The following is a 26,764-nucleotide window of genomic DNA, read 5'->3' on the forward strand; positions in this document are numbered from 1 at the left end:
CTCAGTGGCCCTGGCGGGGCGCGGGCGGGCTAGGCGGGCAGCAGTTCCAACAGTTCCAAGGCTAGAGGGATGGATCGCTGGACGGAGCGAGCTCAAAGGGGTAGCGGGGAGGCTCTTGCTCGAGGGAGGGGGAGAGGTGCCGGGGCGCGTGCCGTCAGGCTGGCTGGCCAGCGGCGATGAGCTGGGGGCGTCCCGTCTCCGCGCCTGCCTGCCTGCTTGGCCGGCTGCCCGCGTCCCCGCCTTCCGCTCCCCGCTCCCGCCCGTCGAGGCTCGTCGGCCGGTCCCGTCCCTGCCAGCTTGTCCCTAAAAGGTGCTGCTCGGCCTGTGGGGGAGGGCCCGGCCCCTCCCCGGCTTTTAGGCAGCGCGAGCCGCTCGGGGCGCGCAGCCAGTATCCACCGCTTGCGGCTCCGCTCGCCTTTCCTTCTCGCTCTCGCCCGCTCGAGCGCCTCCGACCGTCCTTCCCGTCGGGTCCCGACGCCTCTCCAGCCGCAGCCATGGAAGCCATCAAGAAGAAGATGCAGATGCTCAAGCTCGACAAGGAGAACGCCATCGACCGAGCGGAGCAAGCGGAGGCCGACAAGAAGCAGGCCGAGGACCGCTGCAAGCAGGTGCCCGCCCGCCCAGCCCCACAGGCCTCTTGGCGCCCACTCCCCAGAAGGGCAGACCCCCAGGAGGAACCACACCTCACTAGCCCCCTCCATCCCCGACAGCTGATCTGGATGGACACTTTGCCAGGCAAGAAGACCCCCACCCACTAGCTGTGAATCCGCTTCCAGCTGCCCGGACTAAGCCAGGCAGATGCCCTCCCAACTCCCACCGCTGGGCTCCCATCTCTGGAGGCTCCCCACCCCAGATAATCCTGAGTGCAGGAAGGCCCTTCTGCCCCCCCCCCAGGCCCCTTCCTTACCCCGGGCACCCCCTTTCCCGCCGGGTAGGAGCGAGCAGCAGCGCATCGGCCTCCCGCTGACGCTCCCCTCTCTCTCTCCCCGACCCCCCGCAGCTGGAGGAGGAGCAGCAGGGGCTGCAGAAGAAGCTGAAGGGGACGGAGGATGAAGTGGACAAGTACTCGGAGGCCGTCAAGGAGGCCCAGGAGAAGCTGGAGCTGGCCGAGAAGAAGGCCGGCGACGTAAGTCCGGCTCGCGGGGCGGAGGGGCGGCAAGGGAAGGCGCAGGCATGCCCTCGGAGGGCCAATCCTGCCCGGGCCAGGGTGGGTGGCGCCGAGGAGCAAGGGCATAGGGGACGGGGCCCCTCCAGGTATTCCGGGCTCGTTAAGCCCCGAGCAGCTGCCCGCCAGTGGGGCCTCCCCCCTCCCTCCCTCCCCGAGGATGAATTGAGCCGTCACTGGGCCATTAAGACGGGGCGGGCGCGCAGAGGAGGCTCCGGGCGCGGGCCTTGGCACCCGCGCCGCCCATCAAGTTGTCAAGGCATTCCTGGGCGCTCGTTAGCTGAGGGTCTCCCCGGGGCCAGGAAGGGGCTCTTGGCGCGGGAGGTGGTGACACGGCGTGCTCCTCCGGCCAGGCCGAGCTCCAGGGAGCGACAGCTGCGAGGGCTTTAAAGAGGAGCTCGCTCGGGGGACCCGCCACTGGCTCGGCCTCCTTCGAGGGCATTTGACACCCTATAAATAAATGCTCCTTGCCCGAGCCGGGCTCGAGGCCCGGGTGAAAGGCGATCAGGGGGTCTTAAGGAGCGCCTAAAAGGGACCCGCCGCCTGGAGCGCCGCCAGCCCGGACCCGCCGCCAACCGCGGGAGGGAGAGGAGGGGGCGCAACCTGCGCGGCTGGAGCGAAGCGGGGAGCGCGGGGCGGGGTCTCTAGTGCTCGGACTGGGCTTCTCCCGGCGGTCTACTGGCTGCTTGCTCGGCTTGGTCCGCGCACAGCTCGGGCACTGTGCCAGCTCCTGCCCGGTGTCTCCGGAAAAGCCCCTTCTTGGCCGGGACTGAGCGGTGCCCACACGCGCAGCCTGCCTGGCGGTTGTCTTTGCGCCCATCATGCCGGGCCAGTCCAGGAGCAGAGGCCGCCCTGGCTGCTCCTCGAGTGCAGTGGGCACTGCCAGCAGATATGACCCCTCCAGCCAGAGCCCGTCTGCAGACTCCTCCTCGCGGAGGGCTCGAGCCAGACAGATGCCAGGCGAGGCGGTGCTAATCGGGGTGCTAATAGGCTCCCGCCTGCTCCTTCCTCTAGAGGCTTATCCCAGAGGCGGGAGGCTGGCGACGCAGCCTGGTCGAGAGCTTTGCCACAAGGCGGGAGGCCTGGGGGGGGACACGGTCTACCTGCTGACCCGCCCCCCCCCCAAGGCCACAGTGCACAGGGGCCCATGGCTGGATGATGCCCCTTAGTTCCCGCAGGTTGGCACGAGGGCCGCTCTCCTAGGGCAGGGCGCAGATGAGCCTCGAAGCCAGTCGCTTGGGCGCAGGACCGGGAGGCTGCGGGCGACTCCTCCAAGGGGCACCCCGCCTCCACCAGGGATCCTCCTTGGCCGCGATTCCTGCATTGCAGGGGATGGACTAGATGGCCCTTTGGGTGCCTTCCAACTTCTCAATCCTTTGAATCTACGATTCCCCAGCCTCTGCGCTCGGTCTTGCGCAGCTGGCTCAGCATCCCGCCCGTCCCAGCCTCCGCCGCCTTTGCTCATATTTGGCCATTCCCCGAGCCCAGAGGAGGAGACTGGCTAGAGGGCGGGGGGGGGGGCTGACTGGCGCAGAGCAACTGCCGGGATGTAGGAGCGCAGCCGCCCTGGCTCTGCCCCACTCGGAGGCAGGTCCCCCTTTTCCTCTCGCGGCCCGTCCAGAACAAGGCAGATGCAGGTTTTCTCCCCAGTGCAGCTGGGCTCTGGCAGGCAGGCCGGGGCTGCCCCATGTTTCGCATGTTCTGCCAATGGAGGACATTTTTCGCAACCCTATGTGGGAAATAAATGCCTCCCCATCCCGGAAGCGTGTGTGCATTTGAGTCCTTATGTAAAGGTGACTTTGCCTTGAGAAGTCGCCCCCCCCCCATTTCCTGCTCATGTACTTGGAAGGGAACACCGGACTGCTTTGCAATGGCTCCAGGCCCGTTTGGGGGCACCAAGACCAAGGCAGAAATTCTGGCTTGGAAACAGGCTAGCTGGCCTGGCACCATTCCTCAGCCTCGCTTTTCAGGTCCCCCCATTTCCAGGAGTCCAGCACACACATGCTGACTGATGCCACCTCAAAGGGCTGGTCATGGGGGGGGGCAGAGCCCAGGTGGTCATCTGGCCTCCCCCAGGCCAGCCGCTGGGGAAGCTGCCACTGGATGCAGGGGGAGGCCAGGCTGAGCAAGAGGGGAGGCAGGTCAGGCCCTGGGGAAGGAGAAAGCAGGGGGGGGGGCACCACAGGCCTGAGTGGGCTGGAGGAGACAAGGCAAGTGCCTGAGAGGTGGAGGTCCTTGAATGGAAGCATGTATGTGCGCATGTGTAGCATCAGAGCAGTAAATGATGGGAATGGGGACAAACCCTGGGGTGTTCTTTCCTCCTGAATGGAAAGAGAGGAACTGAAGCTTGGGAATGTACCAGGGTGATAGCACAGTGCAGACGTACTCAGGGGAGGTGGCCCCCAATTCACTGGTCCAGGGGCCTCAACTTGCCCCATTCAGAAGGGACTATGATCATAAATGTCACAGGCCAGTTGCATCTTTCCCTGGCCCTGTGAGACAGATACTTTTGGCCTCACAGCCTCCCCAGGAGGAAACTTGGCAAGGGGGTTGCGTGGGGAGGGACATCCTAGACCTAGAGGGACAGGAAGAAACCCTGACCTCTGAGTTCCGGCCTCAAAGCGGGTGGCTCAAAGCCTAGCCAAAGAAGAGCCAGGCGGTGTCCCTGGGAGAGGATGGGGACCTGAGGGTGTTTCTAAGGCTGGGCTTCCGGCTTGCTCTCCGGAGAGCAGGATTGGCTCAGCCCACCCTTGGACCCCAAGACTCTTCCCAACATGCATTTCTGCCTTAGGGGACTGGCGTTTCTCTTTGTGCACCAGCAGGCTGCCGTGTCACACAATGGCTATAGCACAGGCACAGCCTGAAGGGAGTTGCTTCTGGCACCCTCACAGCTGAAGGCAGGAGAGGGGCTCCCTAGAGGCTGGCCGGCGGGGGGGGGGGGGGGGCAAGTGCTCCTGCAACTCTGCCAAGCACCAGCCCTGGACTAGGGAGTCTTTCAGGTGCAAGCCTCCTTGGTCCTCTGGAACAGAAAGTACGCCAGTGGCCACAGATGGCTACTGGCACCCAGAGCCATTTTTTTAATTTATGAGCATCTCATTTTCTAATTAGAGTTACAGAACTGTAGAGTTGGAGGGGGTCCCAAGGGTCATCCAGCCTATCCCCCTGCAATGAAGGAATCTCAACATAATTAATTCAATTCAAACATTAGACATTCAAGAACTATCAGACTCTGGGAGCTGTGTAAGGAAATAGTAAAAGAAGGTAAAACCTGAAAACCCAACACTATTCAAGCAGCTTTGGTGATATAAAACAGAGACAGACAGGACACAGCTGAGTGGTGGAGCATCTGCCTTGCATGCAGAGGTCCCATGTTCAACTCCAATGGCAGCAACTCCAGGCAGGGCTGAGAGACATTCTATTTCTGAAATCTGGAACAGCCACTGCCTGCCTGTGCAGACACTACTGACCTAGATGGCCCCAGTGGTCTGACGCAGCAGAAGGCAGAGAGAAGGAATTGTGCTCCAATGCAGCAAGCAGCAACCTAGTATTTCAAGAGACCAGGAAGTGGAAACACATGGGAGATGTATGAGCACATCCAGCTTGCCATAGAGTGTTGTGACACCCCCTCCCCAGCACGCACGCACGCACTCACACACACACACGCTGAGACATGTTTTGGAGGGGCCCTATCTTGCCGAAAGGTGGCAGGTGCTTAGCGACCAGCCACAATGGCTGTGCTCTTCCTTCTCCGCCATCTGTTTCACCCAAGAAGGGGCTGGAAGGGGTCTCGGTGGCCATCTAGTCCAGCCCCCTGCTCAGTGGAGGAAACTAGAGGAAACTCAGAGCTAGAGCCCCTACCTCAAAAAGAAAACAGATGGATGTCTGGGTCCTGCTTGAAGACGACCACTTGGGACGGAGAGGCTCACCCTCCAGGGAGCAGGAAGTGCTCAAACTGCCCCTACCATCAATGAAGAGGCCTTCCTGTAATGTAAGCCAGGTGGATCTCATCCTGCCACCTGGGACAGCAGCAGAAAAGAACTCCCTGCCTTTTGCTGTCTAATGACAGCCCTTCAGCAAAGACGATGAGGAAGAGGAAGAGGAAGAAGGCTCTCGTGTCTCCTCTTCTCCAGGGGAAGCAGGCTCAGTTCCTCCAACCTGGCCTCACAGGACTGGTTTCCCACACTCCTTGAGCATCTTTCTCACCTTCCTCTGAAACCATTCCAGTTTATCTACGGCAAAGTGGAGGAGCCCAGAACTGGGCAAAGGACTTCAGATCTGGTTCTGAAAAGGACAACTGAAATGATCGTGGGGATGGAGGAAAGTGGCAGCGTTTGGGCCTTTTTAGTTTACAAAAACGGCAAGGAAGAGGCGACATGATAGAAGTCATGGAGAAAGTGGCAAGAGAAAAGCTTTTCTCCCTCTCAACACTAGACCTCCTGGACATCCAATGAAGCTGAATGTTGGCAGATTCAGGATCAAAGAAAGGACTTTTTCGCACAGTGCACAGTTGAACTATGGAACTCACTCCCACAAGAAGTCAGAGGCGGATTTAGGGAAGTGCAACCAGTTGGGCGTGGAGCCTCGGGATGGAAAGAGGCAAGGACACCAAATTTCAGTGTTGCACAGGATGCTGCTGAAATTGGAGACCCCCAAGTCGGCCACTGCAAGTAGTAGTGATGGTCACCAACTTGGATGGTTTTAGATGGGGATTGGACAAATTCATGGAGGGTAAGGCTATAAAGGCTCCAGGCCAAGATGGCTCTGCTTCTACAGTGCGAGGCAGCAATGTTTCTGAATGCGAATCGCTGGAAACCAGAAGAGGGGGAAGCGCTATTGGGTTTCCCATTAGGGCATCTGGTTGGCCACTGTGAGAAGAGGATGCTGGACTAGACAGGCCACTGGCCTGATCCAGTAGGCCCTTCTCAGGTTCTTAAGCAGAATTTTATTCCCCCTTGCTGTGCAGTGGTGTCATCTAAACACTCTGTGATGAATGGGATAAAGGCAGCTTCAAAAGGAGCAGAGAAATCCCAGCGGCCCTGACTGGGGACGCTCTTCTTCCACCAGCCCTCTGCCCATTTGTGATTCACAGGTCTGCTCCACGGGCTTCTGAGCATACACAGGGTGCCAGGTATGCCCAGGAGGCAACCACCTTACTGAAGCCAAGGAGGCCTGGCCAGCGCCTGGACTGGTGAGTCCCTGGAGCAGCCACGTGGGGGCTGCTGCTGCTGCTCTGAGTGCCATGTTGCAAGAAAGTAAGACCACAACCGAATATCCTGCAGCTCCAAGGACAAAATGCCCCAAAGCACATGCAGAGTGTCCCTCCAAGAATCTCTTTTAACATAGATGGCTCAGCTTTACAGGAGAGCAGCCTTGGAGCAGCAGATGTGACCTTCATTCTTGTGCCTTTGCAGCAACCAGCAGCTGACCCCGTCTGATGGGGAAACTCGGTTCAGTCAAGTGGCAGTGGATCGAGTTGTCCTTCGGCGGAGTCACAGCAGCAGGGAGATCCGAAAGTCCCCGCTTGGCTTGGTGCTCTTCTCAGTCCTCCAGCCAAGTAGCCACCGGATCAGCCCTGTGGGCAAAGCGAGCCCAGAAGGGGGCGCAGCGGAGTCTTCCCCGAGGCCACCGCATGAAGCCGCCGGGCGGGCGAGCGAGGCTCTTCCCGGGGCACCGACACTTGGCACGCTGCCCCGGGAGGAAGCGTCGGGGAGTCCGGGGCCCCCGCTTGCCAGGAGGCTGCAATGGCCGGGCCTGCGCGTGGCCGCCTTTTGCGCCCGAGTCCGGCCCGCCTAGCGCGCGCTGCCTCGCTTTCGACGGCGCCGCGACCCCCGACGGACAGCGCCAGCCCCCTCCCTGCCTCCGCGGCGGGCTCTTTAAGAGCGAGGCCGGGCCAGCGCGCTGGAGGAGGCGCGCGATGGGCAGAGCCGGCAGCAGCAGGAGGAGGCGGAGGCGGGGCGCGGAAGGCCGCCTCGCCCCGCATCCTGAGCGCTTCTTCCTGCTGGGCGGGTAGGCGAGCAGACGGAGCGACCGAGCGCCAGCCAGAGCCCGGGCCAGGAGCCCCGCCAGCCCGCCGCCGCCGCCGCCGCCCCCCATCCAGCCCCCCGACGGGCTCCAGCCTCCGCCCGCCCCTCCGCGCCTCCGCCCGGGAAGATGGCCGGGAGCAGCTCCATCGAGGCGGTCAAGAAGAAGATCCAGACGCTGCAGCAAGTGGCCGACGAGGCCGAGGAGCGCGCCGAGCACCTCCAGCGGGAAGTGGACGCCGAGCGCCAGGCCCGCGAGCGGGTGAGAGAGCGGCGGCGGCGGCGGCGGCGGCCGGGAGGGTCCGCTTCGCCCCCCGGAAGGGCTCGGCCGGAGCGCCGACGGCCTCGCCAGCCCCGGGGCGACCTTTTCTCTGAAGGCTTGTGGGGGGCTGGCGGGGCGCCCGGCGCTGGGCTCTCCCCGGGGCGACCCAAGGAAGCGGCGCCTCGGAAGGGCGGGGTTCCCGAGCATGTGCAGAGGGCCGGTTCCACCGGGCGGGGCTTCCCGTCGGGGGACTCGCCAGGCATCCGCCTGCATCCTGCCTGCCTCGCTCTCTCGCGCTCCGCCCAGCGCAGAGCCGCCCGGCCCACCTGGATCCGGGGAGGCGCCGCTTCCTCCGCGCTCCTTTCCCGGCCGAAGGCGGCAGGGGCGTGGCCTCGTCGCCCGCGGGCCACATGGGTACCCTCGGGAAAGGGGTCCTTCTGGAGGGTGCTGGGGGGGGGGATCTCCGAGGACGGGGTCTCCGCCAAGGGCTCTGCTCTCTAGCGAAGCAGCATGTGCGAGGCGCGCGAAGCTCTTCGAGCTCCCCTCTCAGCCACTCCTTGCAGGGGACACCCTTGTGCCCGTTTCCCAGATGGGGGAGCGGAGGGTGCGAGGCTGGCACGCTGCCCAGGGACCTCTTTGCAGCGCCTCCTCCTCCTGGGGTTCCTGCCCCTGAATCCTCACTCTGGTACTCGCGCCCCTTCCCAGGAGCATCTCTCTAGTAGTGCAAAGAGGGCAAGGTGGTATCCTGGTGCCATTTCAGCTGAGCGTGAGAAGGAGGTTCCTGCTGATCCAGGTGCGGACCTACCTGAGAGAAGAGAGTGCCCTGCGCATTGCAGGGAGAGCTCTGGCTGGGCAAGAGTTGGGGGTGGGGAGCTGCTAGGCAGCCACGATGGGCTGGGGGACAGGATTTGGGTCAGCTTGACACCCCCCTTTGGCCAGGGCCTGCTACTGCCTGTGACATCATTCTGTGGGGGGCTCCGACGGTTGGGGTGTGGGACATGCCTGGCCGGGGGGGGGGGGGCTTGAAGGTGGTCTTGCCTCCAAGAGGAAGACAATAATGAGGGGGCCGTACTGAGGCGGTGTGTGTCTGTCCCTGTATTCCTGACCCCTCCTCTCTGCAGGCTCTTGGAACTGAAGCAGCCCGGTAAATAATTGACAGGAGGCTGGCAGGAGTCCTGCGGGTGGCTTCCTGGCCAGCCCCAGCTGGTGCCCCCCTCCAGTCCCTTGGCTGTTCCCTGAGCCCAGGTGGAATCAGATTATCTACTGCGCCGTACACCTGGGGGAAGGGCGCAAATATGAGGAGGGGACCGTCTGGTTTTTTGCAGAGCTGTGAGAGCATTTTCTGCAGTGCAGGGAATGAGGAGGCGCCTCCTTCCCTGTGGCTGGGACTCCCAAGCCAGAGAGGTCCTTCTGGAGGGCTTCCTTCCCTCCAGTTTCTGGCCTTGTGCACCCCTCCCCCAAGGATCTTGAGTAATCCCACCGGTGGGCTGTTCCCAAGGCAAAGCTGGTTGTGTGGTGGAAAGAGAAGTGGGCTGGTAGTTGGGGTGGGGGTCTTAGTCCCAGGGCCAGGCTCCCCCCCCCCCCCCGTGTCTCCATTGGGCGAGGCGTGGAGTGGGAAGGCTGCCTGGCTTAGTTGGGCTGCAAAGGCCCCACAGCCTTGACCTCACAAACAGCTTTGGGTCCCCATAGGAAGCTCACCTGGCTCTCCTGGTTTGGGGGTGTCTGCACTGAGCAGCAGCAGCTGCCCAGAGTTTCAGGCTGGAATCCTGGTCAGCTATCAGAGACGGGGCCCTTAGCTCTAGCAACAGCCAAACAATTTGTTCTAATTTAAATTCTGTTTAGTTTATGAAATTTATATACGACTTGATTGTAACAAAACATCTAACTGGTTTGTAAGACATATTGTTGTTGTTTAGTCGTTTGCCGTGTCCGCCTCTTCGTGACCCCATGGACCAGAGCATGCCAGGCACTTCTGTCTTCCTCTGCCTCCCGCAGTTTGGTCAAACTCATGTTGGTAGCTTTGAGAACACTGTCCAACCATAAGACATATTAAGACTATCAATAAAAACCAGCAATTAAACATTGAAAAATGGTTAAAATCAGCAGTGAACGAATAGGACTAGGCTAGCAAAAATATTTTAAGAAGGCATCAAAAATAATACGGGGAAGGTGCGTGCCGGATGTCAATAGGCAGGGAGTTCCAGAGTGCTGGGGCACTTTATGGGGCACCTGTAAAAGGGCCAGTTCTGCAGGTTGAAGCAGCCAACAAGTTGTTCAGGAAAGTGCAGGTCTTGCCTTAAGGCTGTTCTGGTACTCAGAAGCCTCCTGCTGCTTCTTGTGTGCAGCCTCCTGTCTTAAGAGCCCTGTGGTTAGGGCCAGGGCCGGCCCTCCCTTGAGGCAAGGTGAGATGACCATCTCAGGCAGCAGATCATTCTCCCCTTGTTTCTAATGTAGATCTTCATGCCCCCTCCTTCCCCGCTTGCCTCAGGCAACACAATGTTTTGAGCTGGCCCTGGTTAGTGCAGAAGGTCCTGGCTTGAATTCCCGGCAGCATCTCCAGGTAGGGCTGAGAATGTCCCCTGCCTGAAACCCTGGAGAGCTGCTGCCAGTCAGTGTAGACAATACAGAGGCAGATGGACCAGTGGCCATAGATGGCAGCTTCCTATGCTCCTTTCAGTCTGGCCGTTCCTGGCTCCATTTGTTGCCTAATTCCTTTGTGGCTGGTGGTGTGTCTTGTGGCAGTGAGTTCCGCAGCTAACTGTGCACTGCTGTGTGGACTCTGGGTGGCAGGTGGAGGGCAGGCCTGCCTCTGCTGGAACCATTAGTCTGGCCCATAAAGACAGTCGTTGCAGATTCAGGATGGCTGACCCTGCTAGCTCAGACTAGAGCCTCCCTATCCAGAGGCAGTATACCTTGCCCTACCAGTACAAGAATGCAATCACAGAACTGGAGAGATGACCACAAGGGTCATCTAGTCCAACCACCTGATGCAGAGCTGCATTAGCCAGGCATTTTTATATTGCCATGGGGGGGGGGACGTGGAGACTTCCTTTTCTGATCTCAGGAGTCCTCCTCCAGGTGAGCATCCCAGAAGCTGGGCTTCCCCCTCCTCCTTGGTCCTGTGCCCCCCAAAGCCCTTCCGGCGGCTGCCTCCTTGCCTCTTCCTTCCCTGGGCCCAGCTCTCTAAGGGTCTTGGGGGAAGGCTGCCGCTCTGTGGTCCTCCGCCTACTGTGCCCCCTTGGCTGATCCCGGCTCAGCCCTGGGCCTGAACCAGCAGCAGAAAGCACCTCCCTTGGCTGGAATGTGGGGGGGGGAGGGGCTGAGGGAGTGGGGGGGAGGAGCCCTGCCTCCGCTGGCTCCTCCCTTCCCTTCAGCCAGAGCATGGATGGGGAGTGAGGGGGAATCCCACCCCCATGCTTTGCAGCTGCAATAAACAGGAAATCCACCCCCCACCCCCTGAGCAGCTCCCGTCCATCTCCTTTTTGGGAGCGAATCTGCTCTGGAGGCATTCCTGCCGCTTTAGTCACTCCAGCGCAGGCAGGCAAAGCACCCATCCTGCTCCTCCCCCCTCCTGCTGGGCTGCCTCCCTTTCCCACCCCACATGCTCCTCCTCCTGCTGCTGCTGCCCTGGACCCCCAGCTGGGCTGCTGCGGCCCAACAGCCATCCTGCCTGGGTGGGGCAGCTTCCCAGGAGCTGCCTGCGCTGCTCTTTGCCCTGTCCTGGGCTGCACAGAGGTGGCACCAGCCCCTGTGCCAAAGGCTTTCACCACACAAAAGTTGGGCTGTGACGTCACCTTGCAGGTGGCCTGGCACTCCTCTTGTGTAGGCTGGGGACCTGGGCGGGGTGTGTGTCTCAGGAGCGTCACCTAGGAAGAGCCCGCTGAATCAGGCCAAGGCCCCAGGCAGCACCCTCTTCTCACAGAGGCCCATTACGGAAAGCTCTCCAGCAGGATTTGGGGGCAAGAGCCCTCTCCCCTCCAGTGGGGTCCAGCAATGGGGATTCGGGGACATTGCTGCCCCTGACCGTGCAGGCAGAGCAGAGCCATCCTGGCTAGGAGACACTGAGAGCGGCTTCCTCCTCCTCCATGGATTGGTCTAATTCTCTCTTCCAACCATCCAAGTTGGGGTGGGGAGTTCCACAGTTTGCAGAAGGAGGACGTTCTTTTCTCTTTTCTGTGCTGCTGAGAGGGAGAGCGCCCCCCCTGCCCTGCCCACCCCCAGTCTTGCTTCAAAGTGCCTAATGCATGATGAAGTTATAAGCCTACAAGTCTCGGCCTGCAGATGTTCAGTCTTAAGTGCAGGAGATGGAAGGAGGGGGGAGTTGGGGAAGCGAGGGGGCGATGTTGCACAAGTTGGGCCAGCTCAAGGGAGAAGAAGCGGAAGGGAAAGCGCCTGGGCAGGGGGGAGCCTGGGGGAGCTGCTGCAAGCCAGAGCTGGGAAGGAACCTTCCTGGGAAGTGACGGGAGACCTTCTGCGGGCAGAGCCCCTGTCTTGCCCCTTGAACAGCCCAAGCAGGAAGGGACTAAAGAGCACAAACAGGATCACCAGGGAGAATCATGGAATCAGAGAGATAGAAGGGATCCCAAGGGTCATCTAGTCCAACCCCTGCCATGCAGGAATCTCAGCTAAAGAATCCATGACAGATGGCCGTCTAACTTCCCGAGGGAGACCGTTCTACAGTCTTACTGTCAGAATGTTATTCCTGGTGTTTAGTTGGAATCTCCCTTCTTGTAACTTGAAGCCATGGGTTCGAGTCCTACCTCTTGGAGCAGAAGAAAACAAACCTGCTCCATCTTTCATGTGTCAGCTCTTCAGATATTGGAAGATGGCTCTCTGTCTCCTCTCAGTCTCCTCTTTCCAGGCTAAGCACAACCAGTTCCTTCAACGGTTCCCCACAAGGTTTCCAGACCCCTGATCATCCTAGTCACCCTCCTCTGCACATGCTCCAGCTTGTCAATATCCTTCTTACATTATGATGCCCAGAACTGGACACAGTATTCCAGGTGGGGTCTGACCAAGGCAGAATGGAATGGGACTTCTCCCACCCTTGATTGGGATGCTATACTTCTGTTGATGCAGCCTGGAACAGTATTAGTCATTTTGCTGTTGCATCACACTGTGGACTCATGTTAAGCTTGTGGTCCTAAGACCCCTAGATCTTTTTCACATGTACTACTAATAAGCCAGATGCTCCTCATCTTATATGTGTGCATCTGGTTCTTCCTGCTTAAGTGCAGAACCTTACATATGTCCCTATTGAAATTCATTTTGTTAGCTTGTGCCAAATTCTCCAAGCTGTTGTGCTCATTTTGAATCTTGCTTCTGTCTTCTGTGGCATTGGCCACCCCTCCGTTTGGTGTCATCTGCAAATTGGATGAGCATCCCCTCAACCCCTTCATCTAAGTCATTTATAGATGTTGGACGCCAGCGGGCCCAGGACAGAACCCTGCAGCACCCCCCTTGTCACTTTTTTCCAGGATGACGAAGATCCATTAAGGAGTCCTCTTTGGGCTCAGTCAGTCAACCAGCTACAAATCCACCTAACAGTTACCTTGTTCAACCCATATTTTACAAGCTTCCTTTCAAAAATATCATCTGAGACTTTGTTGAAAGCCTTACTGAAATCAAGATACACTAAGTCTACAGCCTTCCCCTGATCCACCAAGCTTGCAACTCCATTAAAAAAAGAAAAGAAATGGGATTCATCAGGCATTACTTACTTTTGAGAAACCCATGCTGCATCTTAGAAAAGAATGCTGTAATTACTAAGTGCTCACAGACCGACTGTTGAATTATCTGTTCTCGGAATTTTCCTAGTCTTGATGTCAAATTCACCAGTCGGTAGTTACCTGGTTCTTATCTTTCACCATTTTTGAAGATGGGGACAACATTTGCCCAGATCAAGTCTGCAGGGACCTCACCTGTTCTCTAAGAATTCTCAATGATCATAGACATAGTCTCTGAGATTATGCCCGCAAGCTCCTTTAGTACTCTTGGATTCAGCTTATCAGGCCCTGGAGATTTGAATTCATTTAAAGTAGCCAGGTGTTCCCTTACTACCTCATTTCCAATCTTGGGCTGCAGCTCCCTCCTTACATCATTTATTCTGTTATCGCCAGGTTGGGCATCAGTTTCCTTTTAGGTGAAGACAGAGGCAAAATAGGTGTTGAGTAGCTCCGCCTTTTCTCTGTCACCCAGGAGAGTTTCTCCGTCTTCTCCACACAGAGGGCATACCACTTGCTTGTTCTTCCTCTTGCTTCAAACATAGCTGAATAAATCTTTTTATTATTTTTAACCTCTCTTGCAAGCCTGAGCTCACTCTGAGCTTTAGCCTGCCTGACCTTCACCCTGCAGCTGTTGGCTACTCATGTATACTCTTCCTTTGCGATTTCCCCTTTCTTCCATTTCTTATAGAGGTAAAGGTAAAGGTACCCCTGCCCGAATGGGCCAGTCTTGACAGACTCTGGGGTTGTGCGCCCATCTCACTCAAGAGGCCGGGGGCCAGCGCTGTCCGGAGACACTTCCGGGTCACGTGGCCAGCGTGACATCGCTGCTCTGGCAAGCCAGAGCCGCACACGGAAACGCCGTTTACCTTCCCGCTGCCATTTCTTATACATGTCCTTAAATCTCAGCTCATCTGTGAGCTCTTTATGCAGCCACACCGGTTTCCTTAAATGCCTCCCAGTTTTCTTTCTTGCTGGAATTGTCTGCATTTTTTGTCTTCAGCGTTTCACTTTTAAGAAACTCCCATCCATCTTGGACTCTTTGGGATCTCACCCAGTAGCTCTTCAAGCTTTTTGAAAGTGGCCTTCTTGAAGTCCAGAGTGCAGGTCTGACTACAGGCAGCTTTCCCTTGTATCACGAAACCCAGGTGGACATGATCACTTCCTCCCAAGTTTCCAAGTACTTCCACTTCATTGATCAGTTCCTCCCTAATGGTGAGGACCAGGTCCAAGATAGATGATCCCCTTTTTGCTTCTTCCACCTTCTGAGAAATGAAATTGTCATTGAGGCAATGGAGGAATTTGTTGGACCTTACATTTTTGGCAGAGTCTGAGTTCCAACAGATATGGGGAAGTTGAAGTCCCCCATGTTTATATCTCTCCTTTTGAATGGTTGGTAATCTGCTCTAGTAAGGCATCACCCAAGTCTTCAGTCTGGCTTGGCGGTCTATAGCAGACCCCCACAGTAAGGTCCCTCTTGTGTTTCTCTCCTACAATTTTTATCCATATACTCTCAATCTGCTTTCTATGCTCCAGGTCATGGTTTTCTTCACAAGTGTACACATTCTTTACATATAAAGGTCCTCCTCCTCCCTTCCTGTTTAGTCTATTCCTTTTGAACAGGTTATACCCCTCAATTCCTACATTCTAGTCATGAGTCTTATCCCACCCAGTCTCAGTAATGCCTACCAGGTCATATTTGCCATCCTGTATAAAAGGTCCAGGGACGCGGGTGGCGCTGTGGGTAAAAGCCTTAGCGCCTAGGGCTTGCCGATCGAAAGGTCGGCGGTTCAAATCCCCGCGGCGGGGTGCGCTCCCGCTGCTTGGTCCCAGCGCCTGCCAACCTAGCAGTTCGAAAGCACCTCCAGGTGCAAGTAGATAAATAGGGACCGCTTACTGGCGGGAAGGTAAACGGCGTTTCCGTGTGCTGCGCTGGCTCGCCAGATGCAGCTTGTCACGCTGGCCACGTGACCCGGAAGTGTCTCCGGACAGCGCTGGCCCCCGGCCTCTTGAGTGAGATGGGCGCACAACCCCAGAGTCTGTCAAGACTGGCCCATACGGGCAGGGGTACCTTTACCTTTACCTTTATAAAAGGTCCAATTCGTCTTGCTTGTTTCCCATACTCTGTGCATTTGTGTAGAGACAACTGAAACCACGAGTCGTTCCTCCAGCTGCTTCTTTCTTGTGATTTCTTGCCCTTTAGCCACTCTGAGCCCAGCTTTGGCTGGGGAGGGCGGGATATAAATAAAAATTATTATTATTATTATTATTATTATTATTATTATTATTATTATTATTTAGTGGGTTTCTGGAGTACCACCTCAGTTTTCTGTGCATCACTGAAGCTATTATCCCCAGTACCAGGTGCTCTTCTGTTGTCTGTCATGTTGTCTCCCTCCTGCTCAAGATCTAGTTTAAAGCTCTCCTGATCAGGTTCACGAGACTCATAGCAAAAGCATTCTTGCCAACCGCTGTGAGGTGCAGCCCATCTCTCACCAGAAGTCATTCCTCAAGGAAGTGAAGATCATGATCCAAGAAGCCAAACCCTTCCTGACGACACCACCTGTGCAGCCAGTGGTTTATCTCCAGTATTTTCCTCTCTTCCTGGGCAGTGGCCTTCAACACCTGTTGAAGGAGTGATGAAAAGACCACCTGTGCTCCAAGGTTCTTCAGCTTCCTGCCCAGAGTCTCATAGTCCCTTGCTATATGTCACAGGCTGTGTGTGGCAGTATCATTTGCACCCGCATGAATCAGAAGGAAGGGGTAGCGGTCAGTGGGCTTTATAAGGCTTGGCAAGTTCTCTGTCACATCATGAATCTTTTCATCTGGAAGACGGCACACCTCCTGGGCCATCCTGTTTCCACTGCATAATTCTGCCTCTGTCCCCCTCAGTAGGGAGTCCCCTATTACCACCACTCATCTCTCTCTCTTCTTGGGAGGGGCAGCAATTGTTCTATGCACTCTGCCTTCCAAAGCCTCCTTGAAGGTCTCCCCCTGCTGCTCTTGAGTCTCACCCTCTTGTCTATTGGAGCTTATCTGGATATTATTGGGATAGATGACAAAGGCAGGAACCTTATGGTTTGAGTACTTCCTACTCCTTCCTCTCAACTTGCCTTCTCCAGACAGCAGTTCCCTTTGTCTGAGATCATTTCCTTGGAAGGTAGCAAGTGGGTTATCAGCATACTCATCCACAATCCGCAGCCTTGGATCTGGAGGGGTTAGGGCTGGATCCAGACACATCAAAGAAGCGTTTCAGTTAAATGTGTTGTAAACTCATCCAAGGAAATCCGGTTGGGAAAGACTTGACTCCACAGCGCCATCTGGTGTCCCATTGCTATATCGCATATAAAACACATTTCTTTACCAATCTAGCTGAGTCCCAGGTCAAGAACGGAAAATGTTTTCTCCAAACCCATCTCCTCCTATCTCTTCCTCCTTTGGGGGGTAGCGGGAATCATTCTTTGTTCTGTACCTTTCGCAGTCATCTTGGTGTATTCTGAGGTCAGCAGTTGCTGTCCCAGCTCTTCTGGCCCAGAATTGGTGTCTGGGGTGAAAGCGATTTTGCAGCCCCAATGACCCAGCACGACTCCTGACAGTCCCACTTCTGTGTGCTACATTCCTCCAGGGGTTCATCTCTTGCAATGGGCGATCTGCCTCCTCTGTAGGGGCATCCCACCAGTCTTGTTGTTCTATCACATCCGCTCAGCTCTGTCGAGAAACCTGCATGTGTTCCTGTACCTCGAAGTGTGCTTAGGCAGGCCTCAAGTTGCTGGACCTTCTCATCCAGTAAGGCAACCAGTTTGCACTTTTGCACGTTCTCCGGTAGGAAGACCGACATGGCGCAGGCGTGGCAGGTCATGGCAGGAGCTCCCTCACCTTCCATGCCCCTTGGTCCTATGCACACTGTGAGACTGGACTTGGGGCCTCCCCCACTCAGTGTCCTGGCCAGGGATTCTGTGCACAAACTCCCAGAAGTGGCAACCAGTGAAACTGTGATTGCTGCTGGCTGCTATCTCCTTCCCAACTCACTTCCTCCTTCAGCCCGGCTTCCTCTCAGCAGTAGCGCCTCCCACTCAGGATCATGTGCTCAGCAGAGCACTCTGCCGCACCCTCAAGCCGGCAAGCAGCTCAGACAAGCAAGCAGCCTTCATGCCAAAGACACAAGATCACTCTCACAGAAGATCACTCTCTTCCGCCACCTCCTGCAATCCTTGCAAACACCCCACTTGCAAGCTCCCAGAACCTGCAATCAGCTAAAGAAAGTGGAAACTTTTCCTGATTCCTGGAAGTGAGGCCAAGAGGAGACCAGTGGGAGTTTCAAAAGGGAAACTGTGCCCCATGCCTCGGGGGGGGGGGGGACGGGGGACGACACATGTGCAAGAGCAGGGCGAGGAGAAGTGAGGCACGATCATGGGGGCTGAGTTGAGGGGCGTTGGGCTTGGTGAGCCGGGGGGGGGGGAGCAGAGGAGCTGAGATTTGGGGAAAGATGCTGGGGCTCCCCAAAGGGCCAGCAATGGGGAAGGGGGGGAGGCTCTTGCATGCCCAATACTGGGATGGGAAAGGGGTCTAAGGCTGTGTGTGTGATCTGTGGGGCCAGGTGGGGGGCTGGTGGCGGCTCAAGGCCCCTTTTGGCTTCTGAGTTGGCTGGGCCTTGACTGGGGTCAAGCAGGGAGAGGAGAGGGGCTGGAGCTCAGGGGCAGTGTCACCCCCAGGGACAGACTCCTGCCTGGCACCGACCCTGCCTGGCACCCTGCGGGTCATGGCTGCCCACCAGTGACTGGCTGGATCCACCAAGTGGGCACAGCTTCTCATGTGCCTGGAATGGCCTTGGCTTTCCTGGGGTCGTGTTTTGGCATCTGTGGGGTGGGAAGCATAGCTGTCAACCTTCCCCTTTTTGCGGGAAATTCCCTTATTCCAGCGCCATTTCCCGCTGCTTCCCGCTGCTATCCCGGATTGTTAGATATCCTGTGGACTGTCCCCGGGACAGGTGAGGCTACTGATCCCTTATTTTCGAGGCTGCTGTTCCCTTATTTTCAAATCTGAAAGTTGACAGCTATGGTGGGAAGGGCTGTGAGGTGGGAGTGGGCAGCCCTATGGGGCTGTGGTTGGGCGGCATGGCGAGGGCAGCGCTTGCCTGGAAGCGGGGAGGCTGGGCTGTGGGGCAGGGCTGTGCCTGTGCTTGACCTCTGCACCCTCTTCTTTCCTTCCTTCCTTCTTTCCAGGCTGAGTCCGATGTGGCCTCTCTCAACCGCCGCATCCAGCTGGTGGAGGAGGAGTTGGACCGAGCCCAAGAGCGCCTGGCCACCGCCCTGCAAAAGCTGGAGGAGACGGAGAAGATGGCTGACGAGAGCGAGAGGTGGGCGAGGGGCCTGCTTGAGCTCTCCACAGCTGCCTTGGGGCCACTTTGGGTGGGCTTGAAAGGCCCCGGGGCAAGGGTCCTCTGATGAAGATCTGAATATGGGAATGTGAAATGAGGCAGAGAAGAGCCGAAGTGTCGAGTCGGGAGGCACCTCAGAGGTCATCCAGACCTACCTCCTTCTGATGCAGGAAGTGCTGTTCTCGGCTCATCCCTTATCTGGATATGATGAGGAGAGGTTTCAAAGGCAGGACGGCTATGGCTCAATTGCTTCATGCTCCTCCTTTCAACTCTCCTGCTGCCATTCTGGATCTGCCCAGAGTCCAGTCAGGAGGAGATCCACTGGGAGACCCTCCCCCATTGGCAGGGGGGTCTCTGTGTCAGAGTCCACAGGAGAGAGGTTCTGCCAGCTCTGGCCAGAGGGAGAGGGGAGCCAGGCTGCTGAGGGGCTGCAGTCTTTTTGGCCTCTTGGCCCTGGCTTCGGGTTTTCCAAGGCAGGGAGGGCAGCCGGGAGAGAAGCCCATTCCCGGCTCCCTTTCCAAGGGAGATGCTGCCTTGTGCCGTGATGGAGACCCTTGAGGTGCCTTTGTGTGGCCTGGCCCTCCCTGCGAGGTTGGCCACTGCTCTGGGCAGGGAGGGCTGCCCCCTCAGAGCCTTTAAGAGGAGACTTCAGTGGGGTCCCTCAGAGGACCATTCCCATGCAGGCTGCCCCTTTGCTTACCTCTGTGTGGGGGGTGTTGGGCAGGGAGGGTGAGGCGAGAGCCTGTCTTGGATGAGCTTCTGGGGTACTTTCTGCCTTGGGTGTGCAAGCGAAGCCAGCAAGGCCAAGAGGAGCCAGGATGTGGCCTTCCTGGGGCTGCTCTAGATGACCCTTGGGGTCCCTTCCGACTCTAGGGCTTCTCCTTGGGGCTCCTGAGGCTCTCTGGGACTCTGGAGGGGGGGGCTGGTGTGGGTGGGGCACCCACTGGGCCCTGTGGCTGACGGGGCTTGTGGCTTCTCTCCACCAGAGGCATGAAGGTCATTGAGAACAGAGCCATGAAGGACGAGGAGAAGATGGAGCTGCAGGAGATGCAGCTGAAGGAGGCCAAGCACATTGCAGAGGATGCCGACCGCAAATACGAGGAGGTGAGGGGGCCCCAGGGAGGGGAGGGGGCCTGGGGAGGGAAGCAGCTGCCCCCCTCCCCCGGACTGCCCTCCTGACGTCTCTCTGCTTGGCTCCTAGGTGGCCCGTAAGCTGGTGATCCTGGAGGGGGATCTGGAGCGCTCAGAGGAGAGGGCCGAGGTGGCCGAGAGGTGAGTGTGGCCACAGGCAGAGGGGGAGGGGCTCCCTCGCTGGCCTCCTTGAGGGAGGGGGCACCAGGGCTGGAGGCTGTGCTGCATTGGGACGGGAGCTCCCAGCATGGTCCTTCTCTCCCCCCACCCCCATGGGGGTGGGAGTGGGGGAGGAAGGGAACCTTGGCCTTTTTGCAGGCCCAGCCCTGTAGAGGGGGTCCCTGGCCTTCGTGGGGGGGGGGGGGGAGCTTCATCCTCTGCATCTCCGTCTTTGAGCCAAGTGGCCTGAGGCAGAGCACCTGCGGCAGAGGGGCTTCCAAGGCCCAAATAGGACTAGAAAGGCCAGCCATCCCTCCCCTCCCTTGGCTCTTGTGAGGAGGGGTCTGCTGATGCTGCACAGCCCCCCCCCCCCCCGTGTGTGGTTGGTGTTCCTTTGTAAAGGGGGGGGTATTTCATCCACCCCCTCTTTGTTGTGGAGCTGACCCCCTTGGCTCCTTCCCCTCATTTTTTACTCCCTCCCCACCGCAAGAGCCTCTCATGGTGACGTAAGGAAAACAGTGCAGGCAGGATTGAACCCCAGGCAGAGCCAGCTCCCTTTCGCCTTCCAAGGTTAACATATGTTTGACTGCCTTGAGTGGGGTCCCCCTTGCAGGGCACCTGTCCTGCTCTCTGGGGGCAGCCAGGCCCAGGGCGTTGCAGGGGGGCTGCATCCTCCCCACTGCTAAACCTTGCTTGCCCCCCCAGCCGCATGAGGCAGCTCGAAGAGGAGCTCCGCACCATGGATCAGGCCCTCAAATCCCTGATGGCTGCAGAGGAAGAGGTACTGAGCAGGGGACCCCCTCCTCCGTCTCTCTCTCTCTCTCTCGTTCTCTGAGCTGTGCGCACTTCCTGCTCCTGCTTCCTCTGGTCATTGTCCTTCGGAGCACTTCTTCCTCTCCTCTCCCATCCAGCCTCTCCGCTCTGTGCTCAGATGCCACTCCCATGCAGGACCCTCAAGGGGAGGCGTGAGAGGCGGCCGCATGCCGGACAGAGAGGTGGCTTTGGCCCCACTCTGCGTCCGGCCATCTTGCAGAGGCTCACCCTAGGCAAGGGTGGCACGGCTGTCTGGCTAGGAATGGAGGGCAGCTGGCGCCTTCCAGAGGCACACTGGGGAAGGGGTCTGCCTTGGAGCCCACGGCCTCTCGACTGCAGCAAAAGCCACCAAGCAAGAGATTTCATTTATATGTGTTATATTTATGTACTTTTTTTTGTCGGATTATCTTGCTCAAGGCAACCTAAAGTGACTTAGTACCAAGCAAACAAAACCCCACATAGATGCACACATCCTATGCCCTTTTAAAATGTGGCTTTTTTTGGGGGGGGGTGTTATTGGCTTGATGTTTTTATTTTGATTATATATTCAGTGGACACTGTGGGTTGCGAATGTGATCCGTGTGGGATGCACGTTCGCAATCCACAGCGTTCGCAACCCGCAGCGGCGCATCTGCACATGCGCAGGTTGCGATTCGGTGCTTCTGCGCATGCACGACCGCCAAAACCCGGAAGTAACCCATTCTGGTACTTTCGGTTTTGGCGCTCTGTAACCTGAAAAAACGCAACCTGAAGTGTCTGTAACCTGAGGCTGACTGTATTGTGGTTTTTATGTTGATCTTTTCTGTGAACCGCCCTGAGACCTCCGGGTATAGGGTGGCGTATAAATTCAATTAATAATAATAATAATAATAATAATAATAATAATAATAATAATAAAACAATTAAAGCCAGGATGGAAGGAATACAGTGGTACCTCTAGATATGAATGGGATCCGTTCCAGAGCCCCGTTCGCATCTAGAAGCAAATGTAACTAGTGACGGCATGTCTGCGCATGTGTGCATTGCTTTTCGCTGCTTCTGCGCATGACATCATTTTGAGTGTCTGCGCATGTGCAAGTGGCGAAACCCGGAAGTAACGCGCTCTGTTACTTCCGGGTTGCCACGGAGCACAACTCGAACGTGCTCAACCTCGAGCGCATTCAACCCGAGGTATGACTGTACAGAAAAACAAGCCCCCAACTTCTGAAAGGACACAGATAGTTAGAAGCCAAAGGCCTGGTTACACAGGAAAATGTCCGCCCGGCATCTAAAGATATAGAACGATGGCACCAGGCAAGCCTCCCTGGGGAGAGCACCCCACAAGCGGGGAATGGGCAGTGATGGGGCAGGAATCAGGCTGCCAGCCTGGCCCTGGCGACAGTGGAATGGTGACGTGGTTTGCTGGCAGCCCAGAAGGAGATGGGGATCTCCCAGCCACCTTAACCAGGGTGAAGAGCTTGAGTCGCAAGGGGTCCGAGGGAGGTTCCTGGCCTTGCAGAGACAGAGCTGGCCCTCAGCCTGACACACACCCACACATCTGTCCGTCAGTGCTGTAATGCGGGTTGTGGCCTGCGCCTGCCCCTAAGGCGGCTTTTTGTCTCAGCTCAGCCCAGGGAAGTGTGCTGTGCCAAGACAGAGGCCTCGGGATGCCTGCAGGACACATGGGCCTTGCTTTGCTGCTGGAGTCCCAAGGCTTGTGTCTCTCCCCACACGGAGAAGGGGGATTCTCAGGGCCTTGACGATGCCTCTTGTGGCACCAGAGGAACCTCCTCCTGCTGCTTTCTCTCTTCTTCTTCTGCTGCTGCTTCCTCTTCAGATTCTTCTCTGCTGTCTCAACTGGTTCTCCCTCTCTCCTTCTCTCCTTCTCTCCCTTTTCCTCCTCCTGTCCTGCGCCTGCCTCTGTCTTTCTGGACATGACACAGTAAATGTGGGGATCTTGAGGAAGAGCTGAAAATTGTCACCAACAACCTCAAGTCCCTGGAGGCCCAGGCAGACAAGGTAGGAGGGGTGGGGTGGGGTACGGAGCTCCCTGGTGGGATGAGGGTGGGTGGGCTTCCTTCAGGGAGGGGCCTGTTTGGAGTGGGGCAGGGGCTGCCCTCCCTCCCCCCTCACACTTGCTCTCCCCGTCTCCAGTATTCCACCAAGGAGGACAAATACGAGGAAGAGATCAAGCTGCTGACGGACAAACTCAAGGAGGTGAGCAGCGCCTGGGACGGGTCTCCCCTCTCCATCCAAAGCTGGTCTGGGTCTCCTGGTCCTCCCCTCTCCCTCCAAAGCTGAAGCTGAGGGGCAGAAAGTTCAGTCCCAGTAGCAGATTGGGCTGGGGAAAAAATCCTGAGTCAGAAACCCTGAATCTTCAACGTTCAGCCCATGAGCTCTTGAGTTAGGAGAGAGGAGGAAACTTCTCTCTTTCCACTTTCTCCATGCAAGCAAGATGGACCCGGGCTCTGCTGCGTTTGGAGAGGCATTCAGAAGCGAAACAAGCGCAGAGTCAGGGCCAGACCCTCCCTGGCGGGCAGGGGGAGTGAGGAACCCTTTCAGCCTGCAGCAGCCTGAGCAGAAATCTCTCCTGCACCCCACCCATGCCAAATAGCGCTGTGTGTGTGTGTATATGTGTAACCTCCTTTGGGGTTCAGGCACCCCTCACACCACCATCCTGACTCCAGAGCTGGATTGGCAGCCTTGGCTGCTCCTGCTGCTGAGAACCAAGAGGCAGGTCTGGCTGGGGAGCAGCCCTGGATGTGTGGAAGGAACGGAGAGGAGTCGCTACGGCCGACTTAATGCCTGGAGCTGGGATCCCTATGCAGAGCCCAATCCCAATGAACTCTTATCCCTGCACAGGGACTGGGTGACCCGTGGGGTCCCTTTCAGCTCTACAGTTCTGTGCACGCATCTTTGGAAGCCAGAGCTGCCACTTAACTGAGGGGACCATGAAGTTTCTTTATTTGTGCAAGGCTTTGTACAAAGAACTCCCAAAGGAGGGAACTGCTTCTTAACTTACTGTAAAAAAATTACAGAATAAAATGACCATAAATGAACAATAGATCAGTCATCAGTAAAGGGGATGTAAGACAACAAGATCGGGGTGAGAATAAAATATGTTCCCCAAACTGAAGGACTGAGGAATATTCTCCCCATCTCCTCATGATGGGGGGGGGGGCAGAAGAGGGAGCCTTTGTGTTCTGCTCTGGAGGGTGTTGCAAGGCTTGGAGAATTGGAGCGGCTGCGGAGCTGCTCCTGCCTTCTAGGGGGTGGAGGTTGCAGCTCTGGACCCAACAGCAACCTGGGAGGACCCCCCCCCCTTGAGTCTCCCACCCAATGGGCTCTTCATCTCTTTCCTCCCTCTCTGTCTCTCCCCCCCCCCCAGGCTGAGACCCGAGCAGAGTTTGCTGAGAGGTCTGTTGCAAAGTTGGAGAAAACCATTGACGACTTGGAAGGTAAGAAGGTGCTCCCCCCGCCTGCCCCCTCCATTGGGCTGGGACCCAGAGCAGGGGATGGGCTCCGAGAGGGTTGGGTCCCTGTGAAGGTGGTGAGGGTGTCCTCCTCCTCCTTTCCTTCTCCTCCACCTCCTTGTCTGTGTCCCAGCCACCCTCCTTGCTCTTCCTCTCTCTTCCCTCCCTCTCACGTTCACTCTTTTCTTTCCACCCCCCTGCACTGCTCTGCTCTGCCTCACTGCCTCCACCTTCTCCACCTTCCATGCACACCTGCAGACGAGGTCTATGCCCAGAAGATGAAGTTCAAAGCCATCAGTGAGGAGCTGGACAATGCCCTGAACGACATCACCTCCCTCTGAGCTCCGTCTCTGTCTGCTCCCGCCCTCTCCCTTGCTTGCCCAGGATACACCCCCCAAGTGCTCCCCTGTGTGTGTGCTGGGGGGGGGGGTTAGGAGGGGAGGCCAAGTTACCTCAGGTGGGGATAGGGGGTGGGGAGCTCTGTGCCAGCGCCAGAAGTGCCTTTCCTGGCAGAGGAGGCGGCGTTTGGGGGCTCTGCCAGGCACGCAGCTTGGGCTGGGGGGTATGGGGATCAGGGCCTCTTCCCTGGTGGGTGGGAGCGAGACCCCACTGTGGAAAGCAGCCTGGCACCCCCCTGGCAGGTCCCTCTGAGGCCCTGCTGTGCCCCTCTTGGCTCTGCCTGTCTGTCCGTCCCACTGTCTGTCCTCCATGCTGCATTTCATGACTCTGTTCTCCTCTCCAGTCTCTGGTTCAATAAACAGTTTCAGCAAACGCCTCTTTTTCTCTCATTCTCTCGCCTCCATTTCTGTCTCCTCCTCTGTGGGGCTCTGGACTCACCGGTTGCCCAACATGCCTGGTTAGTTCATCTGCTGTCTCAACCTCTCCCTCCCTCCTTGAACCCTGGCATCTGAGTGGGCAAGGGCTGCCCCTGCGGGGGGGGGCGTCAAAGGGCTTCCCCCCTCCCTGTGAGCCCCATGGAGGCAGGGGGCTTGGAGAGTCCTGCCTCTTTGCCCTTGGCCAGCCTTCTGGGGGCACTGAGGGGTGTGACCCCTTGGGAGCCTCTTGCCCCCTGCCTGTCTGCTGCCCTCCATCCTGCAGCTGGCCTCCTCCCCTGGCTCCAGATTGGGGAAGATGGCAGCTGGCAGGAGATAACTGGGGTGTCCTTGGTTGGGTTGCCTGGCAGCTGTCCCAGGGAAACGCTTCTGGCTCCTGGAGGGGGGCTTGGGGGTCTCAACTAGCTGCTCCCTCCAAGAGGCTATGGGGACGTGACATGGATGTCCAGGGCTTCCCTTTTTCCTCTGGTGCTGACGGGGCTCCTGCCCTTCCTCTTCTCTCTCTCTCTCATTCTGTCTCTCTCTTTCTCCTTTCTTGCTGCTGGACATGGATCTTTCCCCTCCAGAGCGCTCCCGGCAGGAGGAGGAGAAAAACAGCCTCCTGGCTACTGAGCTGCGGCTGGTCCTCCACGGCCTCCACAACTGAGCCCCTCAGCTGCCCTTGCCTGCTTCATGGGGGGGGGGGGAGCCCCTCCCCTGCCCCTCCCTTCTCCCCCCTGAGAAGCCCTTTTCTTGGAGCAAGAGGATTTGGGAAGGGGGTCTCCTCTCTTGCGCGCCTTCCTGGAGGATGGGCCTCCCAGAAGAGAGGCGTGGTTCCCAGTCTGAGCTGGAGAAGAGCTCAGCAGAGGCTGGGCAGGGTGGGAGCCCCTTTTGACAAGGGGTGGGGTGAATGGGACAGGATCCTGGCAAGCAGCGTCTCTCCTCTCTGCTTCTCCATCTCTCCTGAACTGCTCCTCTTGCTGCTGCTGCCTTGCTCCTCTTCACGGATCGACACCCTCTTCCAAGGTGTTTGGGGACCGGAGCTGACTGTTCTCCTTAGGAGCAGGTGGTGGTGAAGAGGGCAGGCCTCTGGGCAAGCAGGATGGAGGGGCCACCTCAGCTGCCCTCCAGGGGCTGGGGTGGGGGGTGGGATCTTGCTGTTGGATGGAGCCGCTGAACTGACGGGGCCTCGCTCTGTGTGTGTGTGTGTGTCTCTCTTTATCTCCTGCCTCTTTCTCTCCTGGGCTGGGGGGGTGGGCTTCCTTCTGGCGGTGGTGGGGTGTGCCTGGGTGCCTGCCTGCCTTGTGTTTGCAGAGAGCTTGGCCAGCGCCAAGGAGGAGAACGTCGGCATCCACCAGGTCCTGGACCAGACACTGCTGGAACTGAACAACCTCTGAGGAGGGTCTGGAGCAGCAGCAGCAGCAGCAGCGGCCCCCTCCCCCCGCCCCACACTCTTGCCCGGCCAGCACCTCCTGCTGAAGGGAAGCCCCCTTGCCCCCCAGGCCGGTGCTGGCCCCTGTGGGGCTCTGCCTCTGCACTGCCCCTCACCTGCCTGTCCAGTTATTAAAGCAAGTTGAACAGAGGAGGGCTGTGTCTCCTGAGGTCTCTTTTGGGTGGGGCAGGGGGTGGGGGTCTCTGGACATAGGCCTCATTGTTGTCCTCAGGGGGGAGACTAAGGTACTTGTGGATACTCCCTTGAGGGGTGGGGGAGTGCTAGGGAAGAGCTGTGGCCCCTCTTATTTTTGGGGTGGTCTGGGCTGACACCTGAGGTGAACCACAACCCCCCTGGGATTAAGGGGTGAGTGCAGCGCCCAGGAGACCCCAGAGGGCAGCACCTGCCAGTTGCTCCC

General features: G+C 57.8%; 1 protein-coding gene across 8 annotated transcripts; it reads left to right on the plus strand.

The window, feature by feature from the left end:
- The first annotated feature begins 355 nt into the window (after positions 1–355).
- Positions 356–26,497, plus strand: TPM2 (tropomyosin 2). Of its 8 annotated transcripts, none has more exons than XM_028748174.2 (9): positions 356–608; positions 1,001–1,126; positions 18,393–18,526; positions 19,534–19,651; positions 19,749–19,819; positions 20,543–20,618; positions 22,784–22,846; positions 24,018–24,087; positions 26,229–26,497. In XM_028748174.2, the coding sequence occupies exons 1-9, from the start codon at positions 495–497 to the stop codon at positions 26,309–26,311; spliced, it is 855 nt and encodes a 284-aa protein (XP_028604007.1). In that variant the 5' UTR covers positions 356–494; the 3' UTR covers positions 26,312–26,497. The 8 variants fall into 8 exon arrangements, with proteins under 8 accessions (XP_028604007.1, XP_028604005.1, XP_028604006.1 ...); XM_028748172.2 differs by lacking the exon at positions 20,543–20,618 and adding an exon at positions 22,573–22,648; XM_028748173.2 differs by lacking the exon at positions 26,229–26,497 and adding an exon at positions 24,361–24,873.
- Positions 26,498–26,764: the final 267 nt, after the last annotated feature.

Source organism: Podarcis muralis, chromosome 11 (genome assembly GCF_964188315.1).
Source record: "Podarcis muralis chromosome 11, rPodMur119.hap1.1, whole genome shotgun sequence".
Lineage (NCBI taxonomy): Eukaryota > Metazoa > Chordata > Lepidosauria > Squamata > Lacertidae > Podarcis > Podarcis muralis.

Excerpts from the sequence above, each read along its gene's own strand:
- TPM2 (XM_028748174.2), top strand. The coding sequence starts at position 495 with ATGGAAGCCATCAAGAAGAAGATGCAGATGCTCAAGCTCGACAAGGAG. Across the intron at positions 1,127-18,392 it reads CCGAGAAGAAGGCCGGCGAC|GCTGAGTCCGATGTGGCCTC; the intron begins GTAAGTCCGGCT and ends CCTTCTTTCCAG. Across the intron at positions 22,847-24,017 it reads TGACGGACAAACTCAAGGAG|GCTGAGACCCGAGCAGAGTT; the intron begins GTGAGCAGCGCC and ends CCCCCCCCCCAG.